The 16,661-nt window shown below is 40.9% G+C and overlaps 3 protein-coding genes across 5 annotated transcripts in view; all 3 read left to right on the top strand.

The window, feature by feature from the left end:
* Positions 1-1,619, top strand: part of ADAD1 (adenosine deaminase domain containing 1) — a gene marked incomplete at its 5' end in the record, with an annotated part of 32,662 nt that extends 31,043 nt beyond the window's left edge. The window contains one exon of the mRNA XM_005433799.3: positions 1,496-1,619. The remainder of the gene's footprint in view (positions 1-1,495) is intronic.
* Positions 1,501-8,020, top strand: TLR3 (toll like receptor 3). Its single transcript, XM_005433774.3, has 4 exons — positions 1,501-1,944; positions 3,357-3,548; positions 5,158-6,983; positions 7,646-8,020. Exons 1-4 carry the CDS (start codon positions 1,501-1,503, stop codon positions 7,872-7,874), a joined length of 2,691 nt encoding a protein of 896 aa, XP_005433831.1. The 3' UTR covers positions 7,875-8,020.
* A 1,780-nt stretch (positions 8,021-9,800) lies between these two features.
* FAM149A (family with sequence similarity 149 member A) overlaps positions 9,801-16,661 on the top strand; it is a 32,555-nt gene continuing 25,694 nt past the window's right edge. Inside the window, exon 1 of one of the 3 annotated variants that reach the window (XM_027797575.2) lies at positions 9,801-9,857. In XM_027797575.2, the coding sequence (XP_027653376.2) occupies positions 9,835-9,857 (23 nt within the window). In that variant the 5' untranslated portion in view covers positions 9,801-9,834. Of the gene's footprint in view, positions 9,858-11,968; positions 12,220-16,661 lie in introns of those variants that run through there. The other 2 variants (XM_055702209.1, XM_055702216.1) reach the window with 2 other exon arrangements.

Genomic DNA, 16,661 nt, shown 5'->3' with positions numbered 1-16,661 from the left:
GTTAATTAAACACGGGTTCCAAGCAAAGGAAAATGTAAGCTACAGAACTAAGCTCGTGTCCCTAGGAGTTAGTTTTTGGAGAAGCTCTTCTAGATTCCTGTTAAGATTAGTAAGATTAAATTCCCTTCTGTAGCCTGTTGCGTAGTGGGGCACTGATAGTCTTCTCTGCCTGGGAGCCCACTGTGCTGAGGCGTTACTCACTGGTAGGCTGAGGTTGCAGGTGGTTCCAAGTTGGTTGGCAGAAGGCCATACAGATATGTGTATATGGAGATTGTGGAGACACTCAAAGCTTCAGGGGTGAAAATACAAGCTTTATGTTTTTAAAAAAAGAAAAAACTGAAGTGGAGGAACCTAAGCTTACTGTTCTCTGCTAAAGCATGGAAAAGTATTCTGGCAACTACTCCCAAAGTATTTTTTCTCCCTCTGCTAAACATTAATTCTGAAGAGAATGATATGGAAGATACACTGGACTTTTCCCTTGATTAGCAGAAATGCTATTTAATTAGACAAGCTGTATGACTCAGCAGGCTCGTCAAACCCTTCTCAGCTCTCACAGCTCTATCCCAATCAGAATTTGCGTGGAATTGATTTTCTTCCTTATCTAGTATTAAGCCATGTAAAAGATCACCAGGTAAATGTAAAGCTTATGGATACTAAATAGAAACTGAATAAAATGTGAAGTCTGAGATTCATTGGAAATGTAATGCCTAAACAGGCAGAGCCATTGAAGCTTGGAGCACCAGTGGACAGAGGTTGACACCGTAATGGAAATGCTCCGAACATATGGGGTGGGGTATAAAAATTCTTAAATGTGTAAATTTTCCTGGAAGTATTTGGAGAAATGTATTGAATCTGTGGACAGTGTTTTCTCTACACGTTGTCTCTTCTCCGTTTCTTTCTCTGATTAGGTTGGTACTGATTTTTTTTTCCTCCTCTGCTCTTACTTTCTCATCCATCTTTCTGTAGCCTGGTATTTCTTCTTTCACTATGGGATGGAAAGACATAATTTTGTGTGGCTGGCTTGTTAAAAAACTGCGAGAACTGTAAATTAAATGGTATATTAGGCATTCTTACTGCATTAACTATAAATATTTATCAGTGTGGTTAAGCTCAGAGCTCAGTGATTAACATTGAGGGGCCTGTGTGTTATTTGTCATATTTATTGTATTTTATGCATGTTAAAGCAATGCAAAATGAACCAGAAAAGCGAAAATTGTTGGAAATTTGCATTGATAATAGGTAAAGTGTTGGTAGCTTTTTGAACATAATTATTTTTACATGACACAATACTATTGTTTTTATAGAAAACGTAATTTAGAGAGATTATTGGCATTTGCTGCAGAAATGAATGCTACCTTATGGGTGAAAAATAGTTTGCTCAGCATAAAGCTACACCTTTTTTGGGCTTGGCTTGCTTCATCTTCTTGCTTCATTCACAGATATAAGCTGTGTCAAAATTATTGTAATTTGTACTGTGTTCATTTTACCTTTGCAGATAAAATGATGGGAAGTGCGGTTCTTTGGTGGAGCAGCTTATCTGTGAGACTGGTGTCTGTCTGCTTGCTCTGTGTATCAGCTGGAAAGCAATGTCAGATCCGATACGAAATGGCTGACTGCAGTCACCTAAAGCTGACTCAAATTCCTTCTGATCTTCCAAACAATATAACGGGTTTGGACATCTCTCATAATCAGCTAAGAGAGCTAGGTCCTGCAAATCTGACCCAGTACAGCCAACTGGTTTACTTGAATGCAGGCTACAACATCATCTCTAAACTGCAACCAGATTTGTGCCGAAATGTGCCCCTGTTGCAGATTCTGAAGTTAGAACATAATGAATTGCATAAGCTCCCTGACAGAGTCTTTTCTTCCTGCACCAACCTGACTGAACTCAATCTAGGATACAATAGAATAGATATAAAAAATGATCCTTTCAAAAACCTGGAGGTAAGTTTTAGAAATGCACCTTTTCATGTAAATGAAGTATAAACGGGGAATATACTCTTATCTTCCAGTGTATAGCAGAACAGCTGCTTATTTACATCTGGAAATACCCACCATATAATCTTACTTCATTGTTTTTCTAAAGAAAAGGCCTAGTGGCTTCTTGTGTTAAGAGTCTCAGCCTTCCTTATGAGTCAGTGCTCTCCATGCCCTTTTCCCTGTTGCATGCCATAAAGGCATCTCTTCATACAGTGCAGAGAGAATAGCAGCAGCAGATGACATGTAGGGCAAAATGGATGGCCTGGAATCTGAGTTGCCTGGGGTCTAAACATGGTAGCTAGCCTAAGCTGTCAAGGTCAAGGTGTAATTACTCAGACCATGAAAGCCATTGCTCAGGCTGAATGTAGTGTCTCTCAGGACTTGGGGGATTGAGAAAGAGTAAAAACCTTTTCACTCTTAGCTTTGTTTTTCCTGGTAGCTTACATGTGGTTAAACATCTTTCTTTTTAGCATCTGTGAGGCTGGGGGACCAGCAGAGGAGGCAGGAAGAGACTGTTCCATTGTCTTTGCACCAGGCAGGGAATCATGCAAAACAAAGGACCTGAGGACAACAGAAAATACAGACAATGCATGGTTATTAATTGTTGTACAACATTCTAATGAGTGTGCATGTTGTTTTGAACAAGTCTGAACTTTTCTGCTAAACTCAGTATTCCAGTGCAGTTACATAAAATGTATTGGCTTGCATCATAGGACTGCTGACTCTCAATGAAGTATGAATGAGTACAGCCAGCTTTGGTGCTGGAAACGGGATGGATGTTCTGGCCTTCCTCACATTGCTGCTGCCCGGTTACTGATGGAGGCCTCCTTGAGGCACCTCAAGGCACATTCTGTGGAATCACGTGTAGGGCAGAATCTCCTCCTCTGTGAGAGGAGCCTGAGCACCTGGGCATGAGCTGGAGTGTATGGCACTGGTCTTTGTAGGCTGCTACTGGGCTCCTCTTCACATTCCTCACTTCCATTTACGGGGTGGACCACAGTGAAAAGGGTGGAATACAAGATTTAATATTGCATTAGTTGTAACTGCAGCCAGCTGTAGACTTTTGCTTTTATCACAGGAGCAGGAGGGCTTTTAGTGACCATAAGGAATTTTAGATAAAGTAATTCTTTGGTTTGCAGTAGATATTTTAGCAGGTTAAGACCATGAATGCAATGAAAGTTACAGGTGTGGAAGATGCAGAAGGCTTCTTCCTGCAGGAGCTTGAAAGCTGCCATTTCTATATTACAAATTTATTTTAATTGTAGTATTGCAACTAATTTCTAATCAGTTAGACTGTAATGCAATATTTCAAGATGGTTTTGTATGTTAGAAAATAAAAAGAATTTTATATTTTTCTGCTTGCATCTTCTCCTCAGAACTTGAATATTTTGGACCTATCTCATAATTTTTTGAAGTCAGCAAATTTAGGAATACAGCAACAGTTGGAGAACCTTCGTGAGCTCATATTGAATAGCAATCAAATCACTGAGTTACAAAAGGAAGACTTCAGTTTTCTTAGCAACACCTCATTGAATAGTATTGATTTGTCATCAAATCCACTGACAGAGGTAGGAAGCATTTCAACAGAAATTCAACAGTCGTAAGTATAAAATGGAACTATCCTGATTTATCCTTTATGATTGTCTGGCACTTACATTACATTTTTTTATTCACTGAGGTCCACGGTAAAACCATTCTATTATATACAGCATTACTTCTGACCTCCAGTAGTGATACACATAATTATTTTTGTCCCACCGAAATCAGCAAGAGCTGGTTCCATGCAGATCAGAGGTCACAAGCAAGAGCTAGATCAAGTAGTTGTGTGAACCCTTACCGGATATTTTCTATGCAGGATTTTTTTTGTACGTGCTGAAGGTGAACAGTTGACATACTTTCTAAGTGGGGAAAAAGTACAATATTAGGTGATACGCAAGGCTAGTTTTACAATCTAGGTCACTTCCTAATCAAAGAGAACATTCATTTGTGCATGTGGGGTACCCCAGAGAAGTAATCATTGCAGAAAAGTATACTTGCGCCTTTAAAAAAGCAAGTGGGCGTTTTCCTAGCCACCTACCCCACTGTTCTCTCTGACCCACTTCTTGGTGTTAACACGATTCTTTGAAGAGTGATGGTATGTGTAGCAGCTCTAAGCTGGCTGACCCTCAGCATATGAATGCTGAATTTGCATTTGCTTGGTTTATTTCCCAGTTGACTGATCTGTAAAGAACGTGTACATTAAAATTAGAAGAATATTTTGAAGTGGCGTAAGTTTGTACCACGGGTGAGAGGCAGCCCCACTGTCCTCTTTCCCCTGACTGCTTCATCCCTCCCTCTTTCTGGTACAAGCTTTAATGAGGCTATGCACTAGATCACTGGGGAAGCTGCAGATTTTTTGGCTTGGTTAGCTTGCAGTCAGGCTGGTTCCCTGGCTGGTTTAGTGTGTGACTTGCACGTATGGCCATATTGGCACATGCGTGTGGATAAGTAGATGGAACTGCGCCTTTCTTGGGCAGCGCTGCTCTCTGCTAGTTTGGGCTGCTCTGATTTTACAGTACTGCTGTCTGAAAAGCAGCCTTATGCATTTGAATAATTCTCACCAGTGGAGTATTTAATTATTCAGCTGATACAGGAATCAAGATGAGAGGCCAGCACTACAGTGGAGGCTTGTGATCTGAACTGTGGAAGGAAGTGTGTAGTATCACATTCCATGAGCGTAGCTTCTGCTCACACAGAGAAACTCTGTTTCTTCTTGGCTGTCTGAAGGCCGAAATAACTTTTTTTACAGTACATCTGGCTTTGCAGTAGTATATTGATATTCCTGGCAGCTGCCAATGAAAGAAAGCTGAAGGAAGAGATTGTCTCAATTTCTAAGATGCTTCTAGTGAAAGAGTTTTAGCAATGAGATTTAACTTTCATCTCACTAAGCACTTCTAAAAAAGTGCTAATCAGAATTATGATAAGCATGTTACAAATTCTAGAACTATTATTGCAAGAAGTATAAACTCCAAGAAATGTTTGTCTGAACTTGGCTTTGGAAAAATCTGAGTGTAGGAGTTACTTTCTGCTTGAAAATCTCGTTTGAAAACCTTTCCAAATTTTAGCTTTAGGGATCAACTTTCTTACATAATCCCCTTGTTTAGGTCGAACTCTTTTTTTTTTTTCTTTTCCTTTCAGTTTCACGTAGGATGTTTACATACAATTGGAAATCTTTTTGGCCTCATACTGAACAACATTGAACTTGGTGAAAATCGCACAAAGAAACTTTGTACCGAATTATCAAACACAGCGATTCAGAACCTCTCACTGAGCCGTGTGAAGCTTTCGTACATTGGCAAGTCAACTTTCCAGGGTCTGCAAGGAACAAATCTCACAGTTTTAAACCTTTCCCAAAATTCTCTGTCTGTGATAGAAGATGACTCATTTCAGTGGCTTTCAAGTTTACAGTACTTAAATCTGAAGCGTAATAACTTTCATGTATCTTCACGTTCGTTTTACGGATTATCCAGCCTCAAATATCTGAATCTGATAGATTCACTTAATGGGAAAATTGAAGATTTTTCCTTTCACTGGTTATACCAGCTGGAGTACCTTATAATGGATAATAATAATTTTCCAGGAATTACTGCTAATATGTTCACAGGCCTGCACAACCTGAAATACCTGAGTCTCTGTAACTGCAACATAAACTTACAAAGAATAACTAATAAAACATTTTCATCACTTGCTAATTCCAGTTTGCACGTTCTCAACCTCACAAAAACAAGAATCTCCACAATGGAAAGTGGGGCATTTTCCTCCTTGGGACACCTGAAAATTCTTGATCTTGGTCTCAATGAAATTAGTCAGGAGCTCACAGGTCACGAGTTTAAAGGTCTCAATAATATACAAGTTATTTATCTTTCCTATAATAAAAATGTGGCTTTGCGAAGTGAATCATTCATTTTTGTCCCAAGCCTTAGAAAACTGATGCTGAGGAAGGTAGGTTGCAGTAATCTGGCACTTTCTCCTTCGCCTTTTCACCCTCTACAAAATCTAACTGTCCTGGACATCAGCAATAACAACATAGCAAACATGAAAGAAGATGTGTTTGATGGACTTCACAAACTTGACATTCTGGATTTGCAGCACAATAATTTAGATCGACTTTGGAAACATGCAAATCCAGGTGGCCCTGTTCTTTTTCTAAGAAGTCTTACCAACTTGAGTATTCTTAATTTAAAATCAAACGGGCTTGATGAGATTCCAGTTCAGGTTTTCAAGGGTCTGTTTCAATTAAAAATTTTGGATTTAGGATCCAATAATTTGAATGTGCTTCCAGCAACTCTGTTTGATGACCAAGCCTCTCTGAATTCATTGAACCTTCAGAAAAATCTGATAACCTCAGTTGAAGAAAAAGTGTTTGGCCCAGCCTTCAAGAGCTTGAGAATACTAGAGATGGATTCCAATCCCTTTGATTGCACCTGTGAAAGCATTGCTTGGTTTGCTGAATGGCTTAATGTGACCCGAGCATATGTGCCTGGATTGCGGTCCCAGTACATTTGCAACACCCCAGCTAAGTATCACGGTAGTCTGGTGTTGCATTTTGATAGCTCAGCCTGCAAAGACAGTGCTCCGTTTAAACTTCTGTTTGTGATCACTGCCACTACCGTGATGCTACTCATTTTTACTGTTCTTATAATCCATTTTGAAGGGTGGAGAGTAGCTTTCTACTGGAATATTTCAGTAAATCGAATACTGGGTTTTAAAGAACTTGACATACAACAGGAAGAGTTTCATTATGATGCCTATGTTATTCATGCAAGACAGGACAAGAACTGGGTGTCTAAGAATTTCATCTCTCTGGAAAAAAACCCCCGCTTTCAAATTAGGTTTTGTTTAGAAGAACGGGACTTTGAAGCAGGCGTATCGGAATTTGAAGCCACAGTTAACAGTATAAAAATGAGCAGGAAGATTATTTTTGTTGTGACTGAACACCTCTTACAGGATCCCTGGTGCAGAAAGTGAGTAGGATATGAAATATTGTATGTGAGGGGGAAAATTTCTTAACAGATTTTTTAACAAGGTAGTCTTTTTTTTTTTTTTTTCTGTGTAATTTAATAAAAAAACCTATTTAGTAAAAAATACCATGCAAATTCTACTTTTATATTTACTTAATATATTATGTCTTCAGAATAATTTCTAACTGAAGTTAATTGCTCCACATGTACGCTAGTAGAAATTTTATATCTCAGTCAATTTCATTTTTTTTCCAAAAAAATCAAGCTGTCACCTGTGAAAATTGCTTTCCTTAAAATTAGATGTTTGATAAAGGGCAATAATGGGTGACATCACTGGCATCCAAAGATAATTTTTTTTTGCCTATAAATGAGTCTTTTACCTTTCTTATGTAGCGATCTTGAAAAGAAAGGAACTTTACTAAACAAGGCTATATCAATACAGTAGACTTAGGTTATAATTTTAGAGGATGATTTTTTTCTTTTGTTAGAAGGTAATTAATTTAAGTAATGACAATTTTATATCCTAGAATAGACATTAAGACCCCTGTTTGAGTCTAGTCCTTGAGTTTGCAGTGTGCTATTATTTGAGCTATTTAAAGAACTGTTTGTCATTTTTTCCCTCTACATGAAAGAAAATATGTTTTCTTGTCTTATTTTCGCTTCAGTTTTAAGGTCTATCATGCTCTTCAGCAAGCTGTTGAACAAAGTCGGGATTCCATCATACTGATCTTTCTTGATGATATCCAGGATTACAAGTTGTATCATGCACTTCACCTGAGAAGAGGAATGTTCAGATCTCGCTGCATCTTGAACTGGCCAGCCCAGAAAGAACGAGTCAGTGCGTTTCATCAGCAATTAGTGATCGCACTTAAATCTAACAGTAAAGCGCACTGAATTCTGGAAGCACAGATTTGAATTATAGGGTTCATTTTATTGCGTATTTTCTGTTGTTGGAAATCAAGCCTTCAGGGAGACCTGAAAAAGTTTGTCATGCTGTAAAGATACGTAAGGGTCACTATAATTTCAATTTACTTGTCTTATGTTCATGTTTTTGCTGGTATTTTCATTCACCTGCACAGAAGTGACATGTTAAAATGGATCATGAGTGATAGTGGATCGTGAGTAACAGTCATTTCAGTCTGCGTATCAAAAATGTGGCAGAAACCCAGTGAGAATGACTGATGTTCTAGGAAAAAATACCTGCTGTAGTGCAGAAAAAGACACAGACTCTCTAAAGGGATATGCAAAAGAGAATGTTATAATGATAAAATGGCAAATTCTGTGTAGAAGGTGGAGTGGACACTGCTGCTTGCATTCATAAAACATGGGTAGATCCAGTGAAATTAAAACTGGTAAGCTTTCCTTGTGCAGCACAGTAAGAAACATGGAAAATTATTTGTGTAGTTGAAACCAAGGAGTGTAGCAGAGTTTCAAACTGAGTTTTAAAACTTCTATTTTAAGAAAAAGCCATGGAAAGAAACGTGACCCTGTGAGCAGCCTGTTCAGGGCATGCAGTGAAGGACTGCTTATGCCTTATGGGTGTACTGGTGACTATCAAAAACAGATTTTCAGACTAATGAGTCAACTGACTCATCAATGCGGTATGATTATTTTTTTTTTACTCTTCCCTACTGAAATTCAGAGACAGATCTGGTAGAAGCACATTTATACTGAGAGATGTCACCTTAATTCTTTGAATGCCCATAAAACTATATGTGTGCCTTTAAATAGAACTTGAAATCAATGTGAAACATGGCAAAAGCACAGCTGGTGTACCTGTATAAAATGAGTGAAGGCATAGGTATTTCTGTAGCATAACTAGAAGACAGCTTTGTGGGAGGTGGTGCTACCGTAATTTCATTACCAGTGAAACAACAACAACATAACACTCCAAAAGAAACTGTTTTAAATTGTATTGGAAATATTTCTGTGACAGTTACAGGTAGAGTGGGAGAAAAATTTCTAAAGCAGATTAATTTCAATTATTTTTTTTCTTTATGACTGTATATAGTTTTGCCTTCGATAGCTAAAAGAAAATTATAAGGAAATGAGATAGAATTCTGTAGTGTAATTTCTTATATATTTATCGAGTTTGTTTTTTCCTTAACATATTTTACAGAAACATGGGCTGGTTGGCAATTGCCAGAGCATTAATGTTCAAACCTGTGGGCTAGTAGGTTGATCTGGAGGGAGCTGAGAACCAGCAAAGTGTGCTCTGAAAGGATGTTTATAATGTTTGAGACTGGTTGCCAATTTTTCAGTGTTTGAGTACAATTAATGGTAAATTAGACACTAGACAGTCATTTGTATGTTTTTGTTAATATATAATTGCTGTTTCAAGGACCTTGTAAAAACTTTTTCAATTTTTAGTAGGTGTGTGATCCTTCAGTAGCTCAGGATATTTTTAAATTGCTTGTTTCTCCCTAGCATTTCCCTCATCAGTTTCAATACCACCATTACTCTAAGAATGCTGTTTTACTGCTTTAGAAAACAGCTTTCAGATAATTCAATACCTAACCTTTTAAGCAGTTTTTCCTCATGATTTATTAGATGCATAGATGAAAAACATTGGGTTTAATAGGTTTATATGTCCCATGATGATAAAAAATATAAATGAGAAAAATAATTAATGAAGTAGATTCTGCACGCACCAGAAGAGTGAAGAAAGGGGATGCAGACAGTCTTCACTTGCTGAGAAAGTGCTGAATGAAAAAAAAAAGGCTTTGTTTACAGTTGAAGTGATAGATGATGATTTCCTAATTACAGTAATAGGATTATCCCCATTGTGATGCTTTCATCTCATCTTTCTGACCTTTTCAGGTGAAGTGACAAATTCTTTCTTCATGCTTAAGCCATGAAAGTTGAGGAGGCAAGCAGGTAAGGATGTCGTGCCAGGTATACACACGTCAGTCGTTGTTTCTCTTATTTAAAGACTAACATGCGAAAGGGTTCCTCTGTTTCCTAAATCTGTTATGACACACAGTAGCAGAATTTGTCATTCCACATCAATATAAATTGTTTAGAAAATGTTAGCAGTTCACACAGATATTAAAAATGACATAAAGATGCAGAGAACACACAGAGAAACGCTGAAGTGAAATGTGATACAAGAGCTCAGGCCAGATGATCAAATGGACTTTTCTGGCCCTTAAACCCTGACAAATGACAACATGTCTAAATCCTACGAAGATTTTTTTTTGCTGCTACAAATGGCCCCCAAAGTCAGTCTCAGAACAGTGAAAAAATGTGTTACAGGTGCGTAGTTTTGTAATATAGCTAAGGATGCAAACTAAAAGTACTTGCTGATGAGGGAAGATAATTTTCAATGATAAAACTATGATGATGCATTCTAAACAGTTATTTCAGTACCTACATTTAGTTTAAAATAATTTACAACAGGAAAAAAAATTATAAAGACTTACAATGAGAATTTGACTAACATTAAAAAAGGCACAAAAGCAGTAAGCACAGGGCCAACAGTAATCATCAATTATACCTGACATAAAATTTTCATATAAATTTGCCCTGTTTGGAAGTTACCTGCTTCTGCTCTGCTCCTGTACATTTGTTTGGCAATATTAATTAGAGTAAATAAATGGGTTTACTGTGGCAAAGAGTTAACGGTCTGTATCTGAGCTGGGTGGTTTCTTTGCTGTAGGCAGCCTGAGACTGTATTAGGCTGATTTGTTGAGGAGGTGGATACCAAATAAATGAAAAAGAGCTCCAAACTTGTAGTGTCAAAGATAGTACTTAGGACTAAAAAGCAATTATCTGTATTGAAAGCAGAATATCTGAATGACTTGAGTGAGGCAGGATGCTCAGGTCTGTAGATTTGGGTGGAACCTGGCTTTGTGGTTCTTGAATGATGGGGAGTAATGAACAAGTTACGGACAATGATGGTCAGAAAAGGTTCTATTCCAGGTCTTCATGCAGGGTTGCTTTGGGGCTACAGCCGAGGTGAATACACTCCAAATACACTACACACCCATGTGCTCAATTGTGCAGTTTTCACTGTGGCTCAGCCAAGGCTTTTTGGCATGGTGAGGAATAAATGCAGATTGTGCTGCTGTTAGATTGATGTGGGCCTATTCCATGAGGCTTGGTCAGAGCATATTTATTCCAGCTTGTAAGAACAAAGGCCAAGGATATCCCAATTGCAAATCTCAGTCCTCTGCTTGGTGTCACGTGTGCTCCGCTCTGCCAGCTCATTGCACTACTTGACGTGCTAGGAAGACAAGGCAGGGATAAAATTCTGTACTTTGTATCCTTGGTTGGTGTCTGCCAGCAGCTGCCAGCTTGAAGTTGGTTGTGCAGCTTGCTGTGAGGTGCGCGGTCCGGGGCTCGTAAAGCAACTGTGCTACCCCTCAGCCTGTGCCGTCCTTTTGGACATTGCCAAGGGCTGTGCTACCTGCCAGATTGTGCGCTGCCACAACATTCACCCTGTCCGTTAATACCAGCTGTTCGTTACTGCGTCCCGCACTGCTGCTGGTGTGATGATGCTTCATGCAGGCAGCCAAGCCCGTGCTGCAAAGCCGGGGCGGGGGGCTGTGCCCCACCCCTGGCGCAGCTGCCCGGCTTGGGCCACCGCTGCTGGTGTTTTGGCACGAGAGAGAGGTCCCCGTGATCCCGGCGCCCTCTGGCTCTCTAGGCTGCCCGGCGTTGTCGGTAGCATCCCGGGGCGCGGGCCGTTGCCGCGGGGCGCCATTGCGGTAAAGCCCCGTGCGGTGCGTGGGGGGCGCGGTGCCGCCACCCCGGCTGGTGGGGCGGTTTCTGCCCCTAACGTCAGGTGGGGTTTTAACGGAAGGAGGAACGCGGCGTCCCGAGTCCTTCGCGCCCGGGCTGCGGCCGGTCGTTGCCCCGCGCTCGCAGCCCGCCGCGGGCCGGCGGCGCCGTTTGTCTCGCCTAGCAACGGCCGCGGGGCCGCTCCCGCCGGCGGGCCCAGGGCGGGCAGGGGCTCCCGCCCCGCCGCCATGAAGGTGGCGCCGACGCACCTGGGCGCGCTCCTCGCCAGGCTCCGCCGCGCCCCCGCGCCGCCCCCCGGCCCGCGGCCCCCGGCCCCGGGCAGGGCGGCGCGGCCGGGGGGAGCGGTCGGTCGGTCTCCCCGCCCGGCCACCGCCGCTGCGGACAGGGAGCCCGGGGGGCGGGCGGGTGCCAGGGCCCCGCCGGTCACCCTGCCCGGCATCGGGGAGGAGGCGGCGAGCGACGGCGAGGGAGCGGCCCGCGGCCCGCGGCGCCCCCCGTGAGTGCGCGCCCGCTGAGACCGGGGGCGGGCGGCGGAGGGTGCGCGCCCCCCGGGCCTGTGGGGGTCCTGTGGGGGTCCCCTCGGGCCTCTTCTGCCTACGGGTGCCCTGAGAGGCACCGAGCACCCCCGCGCTGGGGCTGCCGCCCCCAGGGGCGCGCCGGAGGGCGGGCAGGGCGCCTGCGGGGGCGGCGGTGCCGGGGGCGGCGGGGGGAAGCGCGGAGCCGGGCTGTGCTGGGGCGGCGGGGGGAGCCGCCTGGTCCCCAAGGGGAGCAACGCCCCGGGCTCGGGGGCAGGGGATGCGCCGCAGCTGGAGTGGGGGCCACAGGGGCACCCACCGCCCGCGGGGGTACCGGTTGTGTCGGCCTGTCCCGAAGCTGCCCCTGAGCATCGGAACCGACGTTCAGGCAGTGCCCGGTAAAACCCTGAAGCATCGGTAATGGTTTGAGATTTTGTTTGCGTCCTTCTGTGTTTGATCTTCAGCTGCATCTTGAAAATGTTTAGGTTTTGCTGAGGATAAGAGAAGCCTGTGAAGTGTGCGTGCACGGTAGGATTCCGCTGGTGGTATTTTGCTAAAGCGAAGGTATAAGAAAGCCGAAAATTGTTTCTTAGCATATGTAAAGCAGGAGAGATTACTGAAGTGCGTAACAGCTGTATTACTGTATTGGTGGAGTATTTTGTACCCTTAAAAAAAAAAAAAGGTTTCTGTATGTACTACATGCTGACTCTGTAGTACTGAACTGTGCTGGTCTGGTATTATTGGCAATCCTGAAAACATCTTTTCAGGTGTCGGTAAGAAGGAATGTATTAGGAAATTTAAATATTTAACTCTTTAGGACTGAAATCTCTTTAGTACTCTGTTAAACTTTCAGGTGGATTTTGGGACCTCTCCTAGTTTGATTTCTCTGTAGCATAACATTGAAATGGTGGTCCTCTGGCTTTCTGAATGGGTCTCAAGCCTGTCTCTGGCAGAGAAATTGTGCTTATCCCCCAGTGTTCGCAGTAGGCATGTTACAAGGTAGGCACCTGTTTAGTCCTTTTGGAATCAGTTTATGGGCCTCATGTCTGTGGCGGATCGGTTTTTGAATGTGCTGGTAGTATTTGCTTCTGTAAGCTTTAGTAGCAACAATGTCTTGAAAGTCATTGCCTCCTCTGTTTTGGAAAAAAAAAAGTTTTTCTTTTATGCTTATTTGATCAACTGTTTTCACGGAGCATCCCTAGTTCTTGTGTCGCAAAGTACTGTAATAACTTCCTTCATCTTCTAGTTGATGTACCACTTGGATGATTTTGTAGACCTTCAGCATGTGATCTCTTAGCCTTGTCCAAGAATCCCGGCCTTTTTAGCCGGCCTTCTGAAAGCAGCTATTTCCTTAATCACGTTTGTAGCCCTTCTCCTACTCCAGTACGTCTTTCTTGAACCGCAGGGGTGAGAACTGGGCGCGGTATTCTGTTTGTGGACAGAATAAGGTTTTACACAGCAGCAAAGGAATGCTTTCCACTTCTGTCTCAGTGTCCTTCCTGATGTGGACCAGTTGTGTTGGTGGATTTGTTGTCACTGTGTATTGAGCCCATGATAACTCCAGGATGTTTTCTCAACTGTAACTGCCAGACCCAATGTCAGCATCACGTAAAGGTGCTTTAGGCTGTTTTTTTACCTGGATAAGGATTGACAATACAATACACATTTGTGAATACATACTTTTATCTAGATATTTATAAATTTATTTCAGGAAATAGAAAATAATACAAGTAGGAACACAGACTCTCCCTGATGTACTCCTTTTATTTCCCCATGCTCCTATTTAATGCATTTGGTTTTGTTTCGGAATGGATTCTAAGCTCTTTCAGGCTTAACCTTTTTCTGCGTTTGTGTAGAATATTAGCCTTTCTGAACAGGTAGGTTAATCTGGTTTGAAGTTTATTGAAGTTTATAAGTGGAGTTCGGTTTAGAAGATATTTGATGCTTTATATAAACAATACTAGAACCAAATCAATGTTGTCTGCCTATAATTCCCCACTAGTTGTTTCTTTTTTGACTACCAAAAGTACACCAGGTATGATGCTGTATGAGCTGGTGTTCCTTTTGAAGTGCTGATGACTTTAATCATAAAAAAAATAAAAGGATGAAATTCACTCTTAAGATGAAGTAATTGCTTCTATTGGGATGCAGAATCAACCCTATTACATTAAAACTGGCTGTGTGCAGCAAAACACTTATTTTGGCTTGCTATTAAAACACTTCTAACTGATATCCTCTAATTATAGCCTGTTATACTTTTGTATGCATGGTGGCATTTCAAATATTTTATTCATAGCAGTCAGGCTTATTCTGATAAGGTATTGTCTGTCTTCAAAAAAACAAAACCAGACCAGAAAGATGTAGAAGAAGGAATAAGATACATCACTTTGACAAGGAAAGTCTATACCACCACATTAGCATTTTTTAATTAGATGGTTCCACTTAAGCTTTAAGAAGAAGCATCTTAATTAAATATTGAAACCTTTAGTATTCCTTGCCTAGAGTTCAGATTTGAATTTGTGAGTTACAGAATATGATATTGTTGATAGTTACACATAGGAAGCTTTTGCTTACCCAAACAAAGTTTCTCCTCTTCACAAAAAAATGTGACAAGTTTTATTGCTGTTTAAAATGTTTTAGAAGATGTTATCAATGGCCAATGAGTGTACTTTCATTAAGAGCAATTTAACTAGATGTAATTAGTTAATAAATGAAAAAGATTAATCTTATGTCTTGCAATTTTTATTCATAGATGCTGACAAGTTGATAGCAATCAAAATACGCTGAGAGCACAAAATAGTGAAAATCTGGCACGCACTTCTTACTGTTTTTCCCAGGTACTCTGAATTTTCTGAGCTAGTCTAATACTGTGTAGGTCTAAACTATAGCAGTACTTCGTAAGATTTTACATTTTCTGTTTATTTATAGTGATTTCATATCCTTCTAATCAAATTGAAGGAATGGTGATGAATACATCTCTTTTTCTGCAAATGGAGAGCAAAAAAAATCCACTTTTATTATTGTTTGAAAAAATATATGCTGCTGTATAAGATCATGAAATTCCTTGGGAGGATACTAAGATGATTTATGCTACACTTACCAGAATATGCTGGTTGATACCAAGGTACATAGATTCTTTTTTTAAGAAACATGATTATTGATGTCCTAACGTGCTGCAAAAACTAGAGGAGATAACAGCCCTTAGCTGATCTAAAAGTAAACTGGAGGAGGCTTAAGATATGTTTTTTAGGAGTGGCAAATATTTTGTAGAAATTAATTGCACTGCTCCCTGTTTTCAGGATAGTTCTAGCACATGGAAAACGTGTTTGTGAACTTGGTATGAGAAGGGTAGCTTTATCTGTGATGTAAAAATGTCACTCTTGTCACCTTTTATTTCTCAGTAGCTCAAAATTTGGTCTTCAGAATGATTAACTTTGAAAATGTGAGTCTAAGTAACTTGATGAGCCACAGGATTGAAACTCAGATTCCCTATCTCCTTTTTTAACCACTAAAAGCAATAGATTTCTTTCATGCTGTAATGCGTACTAACCTACATAAAGCATTGCAGTGTTACTTAGCTGCCTGTTTCCATTGTTGTACTTATCTAAAAGAGTAAATGTAGTAATGTGGTAGTTTACCATGGTCTATTTTTTTCATTGCAAATAAGCCTAAAAGTGCTTAGAGGTCTATTTTAATTTTACATGATACTATGGAACTCAGTAGTCCTCTAGATAGATGGAACTAAAAAGAGTTCCTAATGTATTACAATATCATGTGTAACATTAGGTTTTTGGTGAAGTCGTACAAAGTTTCCAGCAAGTAGCTAATCAGCTAAAGAATAAATGTAAAAAAAAGAAATAGCTAAAACCGAAGAAGCCCAATTTTCCTCAGACTGCTTTTATTGCTTTCAGATGCTACGTATTTATTCTTGTGTATGTATAATATTTGTCTGTGCTGTTTCTAGGAAACTAAGGTGGTATGTTTACAGCCAGGCATTTTATTTCTGGACCAGCACTCGGTGAGCAGGATCGCTAGGTTAGCCGTGGGAAGGAGAAGCAGAAGGGCCCAAGGCCCATGTTGTTACACTTCACTGTGATTTTTGAATTCCTCTTCCTCTAAAGTCCTGTGAGTTGAGGGGCTAGAAATGCGTTGTACTTTATAATGTCTACAATGTGTGTTTGTCTTTTTTTTTTAGTTGCTCTCAGTGTAGAGTTCAGTGTGCAATTGTTCGTGGGGTTATACTTTTTAGTTTAGTTTTGGCACCAGATCAGTTCCACCACCCCATTTCTGATAAGGTAGAAGATTCTTGGATCCTGCAGTAGTTTTTTGGAAGTTCATGGTCTTTCCAGTGGTGAGATCACTCCTGTCAGCTTGATCAAGTTCTAAAGGAATTAGAAATTTCTTGTCCTCAGAAAACACTGAA

This window comes from Falco cherrug, chromosome 1 (genome assembly GCF_023634085.1).
Source record: "Falco cherrug isolate bFalChe1 chromosome 1, bFalChe1.pri, whole genome shotgun sequence".
In the NCBI taxonomy this organism is placed as follows: Eukaryota; Metazoa; Chordata; class Aves; order Falconiformes; family Falconidae; genus Falco; species Falco cherrug.
This window is presented reverse-complemented; position numbering and strand designations above follow the sequence as displayed.